This window comes from Etheostoma spectabile, chromosome 6 (assembly GCF_008692095.1).
Source record: "Etheostoma spectabile isolate EspeVRDwgs_2016 chromosome 6, UIUC_Espe_1.0, whole genome shotgun sequence".
NCBI classification, from domain to species: domain Eukaryota; kingdom Metazoa; phylum Chordata; class Actinopteri; order Perciformes; family Percidae; genus Etheostoma; species Etheostoma spectabile.
In genome coordinates, this window is record NC_045738.1 from 21,349,905 (window position 1) to 21,355,594 (window position 5,690).

The following is a 5,690-nucleotide window of genomic DNA, read 5'->3' on the forward strand; positions in this document are numbered from 1 at the left end:
CTATAGATGAATACATGGGATTCAGGCCTTTAAAGACCAACACCCCATAGTGGAACCAATTAGCGATATCCCCTAAAAAAAAAATAGAATTCTATAGCCATAATGTAATACAAAACATGTTTTCCAAAGGACCGACTGTACGACCCATGGTAATAACTTAAACATGTAATTAAATGCCCCCATTCCTACTTTGAGTAACATTTACTGCAGGAAACATAAAATGAGGCTCAGCATACATGTTTGTGATTTTTCTCTGAATTATTGTAAGAGTAACAGTATAATGAGACACTTTCCATCCAAGAGCCACCGGAGGACACAATCTTCTAAACATAGCAATACTGAGAAACACAGAGAGAGTTGTGTGGAGCTGATAGTCTTAATTAGCTTTATAGCAACTCTTTTGGGAATGGCTTGAATGTAATAGACATTCATTAATATCAAAATGTTACGCACTAAAGCTTTAAGCAAAGGACCCCTAAATTGAGAGCGAGAGAGCAGGGACCCCTACTACATATATTTTATAAAATGAAGTTGCATATTAAACTGGGGCTACAATGTGTACATACATACCTTTTCAGTGCATAGAATACTAAGCTATTGAAACAATAGTTGTTGGCATGATTTTACAAATCATGTTTTATTGTGGCCCAGTGAATCTTTAGGATTAACTGTATCTGTGGATGGCTACCTTAGGGACTACCTTACCTACAGGCCATAAAGCCTGTCAACGTTTTTTCACAAATAGGCTGATTTATAATATGTTGGATTCATGTTAAGACTTTTTAAATTTTGAAAGAAACTTTAGAAAATTAATAATTTGATGGCCCTTCTGCAGTAACTCTGAGGACCCCCTGTTGAAGATATCTGCCTTAGGGATTGAAATTGGGAATTCTTTGATACTCTAGAGGCAATTTGGCCCGTGCCTAAAAAGTATTGAATTGGGTACTATATTGGACTTTAAATTGTCTGTTGGTGCTTATCCTATCCTAAAACCAAACCTTCTTACCTCCCTCTCTCTCCCAGCTGTGAGCCGAGTAATTCAGCGGACCGACAGACATGGGGAAGCAGAACAGCAAGCTCCGTCCTGAGGTGATGCAGGACCTCCTGGAGAGCACTGACTTCACTGAGCACGAGATCCAGGAGTGGTACAAGGGCTTCTTGAGGGACTGCCCCAGCGGCAACCTCTCCATGGAGGAGTTCAAGAAGATTTACGGTAACTTCTTCCCCTACGGAGACGCTTCCAAGTTTGCAGAGCATGTCTTTCGCACATTCGATGCTAACGGCGACGGGACAATAGACTTTCGGGAGTTTATCATCGCACTAAGTGTGACATCACGTGGCAAGCTGGAGCAGAAGTTGAAATGGGCATTCAGTATGTACGATCTGGATGGAAATGGGTACATCAGTAAATCTGAGATGCTGGAGATTGTTCAGGTGAGTGTGCATGGAGGCGGATGGACAAACCGTGCTCAGCTTCATTTACAGATACCACATATGAAAACTGTCTAACAAAAGATCTCAGTGTCTAAAACACAGTAAAATGCAAAAATAGGACAGAAACTTTCACTAACAGGGACAAAGTTTCTATCACATGGAAGCATGGCAGTCAGTTCTGAATTGTTTTAAGGGGACACACGCATACAAACACACACTAACTGTAATGTAAGCCAGGGCAGTGATTGTTAAACATTTGTATTAACAGTTTTGTCACTGTAACATAACACACTCTTTATGAGACTAGGAATAACAGTGCTGTCATTTTAAGAACAGGAGGACATACAGCTGTGCACCACGCAAGCTCCATCAGTGTATCATTTGGTGTTTCCATATTCAATTGGGAATCCACAATCTGAAATTTTAAACAGGATTTTTTTATGTTATAAATATATCAATCCAACACAAAAATACTAATAACAGCTTGTTTTTTTGACTTTTCCATGTTATGCTTGTTCACTTGCCCCATGTGCAGCGTCAGATGAAAATAAACAAATAAATGTAGCCACATGCCAGTTGGTCTGTGCAAGTGAACGTGATCACTGAAAACATTGAGGGTGCTCCTGCATTTACAATCACTGTGTTTTGATCATGTATAGTTTTGACATTTATTTATATTCCCCCTCTTTCCCCGAGCTTTTGCCTGCAGCAGCCACTCAGAGCCTGAAATCACACGTCAGGTCGGGTCCGGATTTGATTTAGAGAATATTGTGGGTAACGTTGGTACTGGTACCGGACAGTAGCAGGACTGGGATCAGGAGATAAAAACTTCACAAATGTTCAAACTTGTTTTAAAAAGTGTTTACTAACATGTTTTATTCGCTTGAGCTTAGGCCTATAGAACTGTAAAGTAGCTGTAGTCTCGCATTGCCAGACCTTCCTCCACAGCACCGCGAAGGAGGGTCAGGCTAATCTACACAACATTCCAGGATGGAAGAAAAACTTTAGGAAAGAACTTGTTATGGTGGAATGTGTATGTTTAAAAGTTGTTTTAGTCTTGCAACAGAAAACTCAGACTGGACAGATTGCAGTCTAGCTAGCTGTCTGGATTTACCCTGCAGAGATCTGATCTGAGTTAACCATAGTCCTCGTAAATCCACTGGAGTTTAGTATGCCAACACAAAGAAAGTGGAAGGTGAGGGACATACAGTTCAGCTGAAAATTAGGGACATACAGCAAAATTTCCAGCAGCACCTGAACAATCCCGGAAATGAAACGTTGTAGATGTATACTAAGGTATCTGCATACTAGAGTATCTGTATTTTAGTTTATCAAGCCAACTGTCACTAGGCAACATTAACCCTCTGCCCACTTTCCATTAAAACTTCCCAAGGACAAAAGAATAGAAAGCTATGAATCAGTCGCTCATATCTGGCTGTGTGCAGCGCTCATTGATTAAGTCATAAAAGGAGTGTTGAAAACTTGATAGTTCTGCCTTAATGAGGGAATAACCGTTTGTCATTGTTTAGCACATTTCTTTCTGTGGATGTCTTAGATGTTAATTAGCTGGACTGCTGACATGCATGCAAAAAGCAGTATTGTATGTCACTTAGGTCTGATTGTGGCTTTTGAAATGTAGATGCAGGAGCTCTGTGTTTTACTCATTAGATTAGACAATGCCATTTCTCATTCCTGAAGTGCAATTTTAGAAAGATCCCAGGTCCATCTCAGATTCTCTTTCTCTCTCTGTCTCAGACACACAGAAGCATACAGTATTCATCAGTGCTCATGTCTATCTGCTTCCTCTCTGCATTTGGCTGATTGACTCTTCTTGTTCCAAGTCACCCACGTCTGCAGCGTTGCCAACTTAGCGACAAATCTAGCTTTTTGTAGAAGACGTCAGTATTGTCCGGCGAGTGCAGAGGTATTTCTCTCTTCCGTTCGCCACAGTCAACTCTCTCGGTCACTTCTGACTGAGGAGCAGCAGCAAGCCTCATGTAGTGGGCCAGCGCCTTACATGGCGGCTCCCCCACCATCGGTGTATGTGAATGGGTGAATGAGAGGCAAATTGTAAAGCGCTTTGTCTGGTTACAAAGAAAGGCGCTATATAAATGGAGTGCATTTACCATTGGCCGAGTGGTTCTCGAGAACGCGTCGAACGGGCACGCCACCTGACAAAGCTGCAAGCAGCAATGCTGAAAACCAAGTGTTTAATAACTGTGTTTTGGGTCACATGTTGTTTGTGAAAATTTAAACAGTAAAGAAATAAAACTGAGAACCAAGCAATGGGCCTTTTCTGAACCGGCACGTGCTCCAAACAGGCACTGCACTCGTGTGTGTATATATACAGAATATATATCTGCGCGATGTCTATTTTGTCATTTGCCCATCCAAATGCCCGCCAACAGTGAACTGTAGACACTGTAAGCACTCCAACTGCGTGTGTGCTGGTAAAGCAAACTATACGCATGTTTCATGTACTCTGTGTACCGTTTTCCCCATTCTTGGTGATATTATCATCAAGTGGTCACACAAGCCATTTTCTTTTTGACTTTTACTTATTACCAAATATAACAAGTACAGTAAAAGAGATGCTTCTGTTGCTTTTGTGAGGTTGCCATATTGTTTTAGTGTTCACATTTGGAACACATCTGCAAACTTCAATTGTATTATATAGATACACGTGTGAAATTGCCCCTGCATCCGTGTTGAAGAATGAACAAGTCTTTAGAAATGTCATATAGCTCTTTTAGTTGGGATTTGACATTATATTATCCAATTTATTCTCTCTGTAAGGGATATTGTATACCACACCGGTATTATTGTGACCATCACCTTTAAAGGCTTCACCCAAGATCCTGTCATTCCCCCCACAGTGGTCTTCATGTTCTCTATTCACAAACCTCCATTTGCTGTAGTGAGTGAGAGCTGCGGCTCACTCCAGCTAGCTAATGGTCTCTCCTGCAGAGAGTGTGTAAATGCTGGTGATGCCCATAATTAGCCTTGCTGTGGGAGTAATTGAACGAGATGGATCACAGCCAGCCTGGATCATCTTCTTCAGATAATGACTAAATCTGAACTCCAGGAGAAAGTGTCTCATGCACTCACCAATAGTTGATACCCAACCTCTTTCATCTGAAATTGGTTACTATTAGCGGAGGGAAGTTCATCTCGAGTGACAAAGAAGGAGAGCATTCATACTGGTAATTCAGCGAGATTGAACAGAATAGCAGGTTAGATGAATATATTACTTCTTAGGCGGGTAGAGTCGCCTTGGAAAACGTATTCATCTTTTGTGTGAGAGTGAGGCGACGCACTGTGTGCATGTTGTGTATGTGTGCTTATTACTGCAGGGCGACTCAAACAGTGTTCAACTGGCTCTGTTGGTGCAAATAAGTCTTAACTTTCTATTTTATATTTGTTTTGTTTTTGTTGTTTATTTTTTTGTATGTGAAAACCTACTTGGCAGTAAACCTGACTGCTTTTAACAAGTGTAGGATACACCAGCTGACAGTGTGTTATGTGTGAAGAAGAAAAAATAGAAAGACACAACCAATTAAGACAAAGCTTGTGGTCTGTGGACACAGGGAAAGAAAGGATTTAAGCTAAATAACACTGGCTTTACTTTTAGTGCAGGAGAGTTACTGCCTGATATTTTAACCACCTCAGATATGCTCTCTAAAGACTGGCTGTAGTAAAGGATAAGGCTGGTGTAATTCTTTAGGCCTATTTGTTCAAACTATCAACAAATCCCATGAGATGACAAAAGTGTGTTAGTTTGTTTCTCAATACTTTCTGACTTCCCAATCCTGTCTGGGGCCCTCAGACCCCCCCCCCCCCCCCCCCCAACTATAGTTTACAGTGCCGCGAAACTATTCTGCCTCCTTGAAACTTGCAACTTTTGGACACAGGGTTGGCGGTAAAAGCACACAAGCTCATCACATGAAAACCACCATCCCCACTGTCAAACATGGTGGTGGCAGCATCATGGTTTGGGCCTGCTTTTCTTCAGCAGGGTCAGGGAAGATGGTTAAAATTGATGGGAAGATGGATGGAGCCAAATACAGGACTAATCTGGAAGAAAACCTGATGGAGTCTGCAGAAGACCTGAGACTAGGATGGAGATTTGTCTTCCAACAAGACAATGATCCAAAGCATAAAGCAAAATCTACAATGGAATGGTTCACAAATAAACATATTGAAGTGTTAGAATGGCCAAGTCAAAGTCCAGACCTGAATCCAATCGAGAATCTGTG

The 5,690-nt window shown here is 41.3% G+C and overlaps 1 protein-coding gene and 1 long non-coding RNA gene across 3 annotated transcripts in view; one reads left to right on the forward strand and one right to left on the reverse strand.

Annotated features, from left to right (window-relative positions):
• ncalda (neurocalcin delta a) overlaps positions 1-5,690 on the forward strand; it is a 97,079-nt gene that overhangs the window by 78,243 nt on the left and 13,146 nt on the right. For both annotated transcript variants that reach the window (XM_032517745.1, XM_032517744.1), the window contains one exon: positions 1,024-1,434. In XM_032517745.1, the coding sequence (XP_032373636.1) occupies positions 1,057-1,434 (378 nt within the window). In that variant the 5' untranslated portion in view covers positions 1,024-1,056. The remainder of the gene's footprint in view (positions 1-1,023; positions 1,435-5,690) is intronic.
• LOC116690657 (uncharacterized) overlaps positions 1,640-5,690 on the reverse strand; it is a 12,997-nt gene continuing 8,946 nt past the window's right edge. The window contains exons 2-3 of the long non-coding RNA XR_004332324.1: positions 2,068-2,072; positions 1,640-1,651 (exon numbers count right to left, since the gene is read on the reverse strand). This is a non-coding gene — a long non-coding RNA (uncharacterized LOC116690657). The remainder of the gene's footprint in view (positions 1,652-2,067; positions 2,073-5,690) is intronic.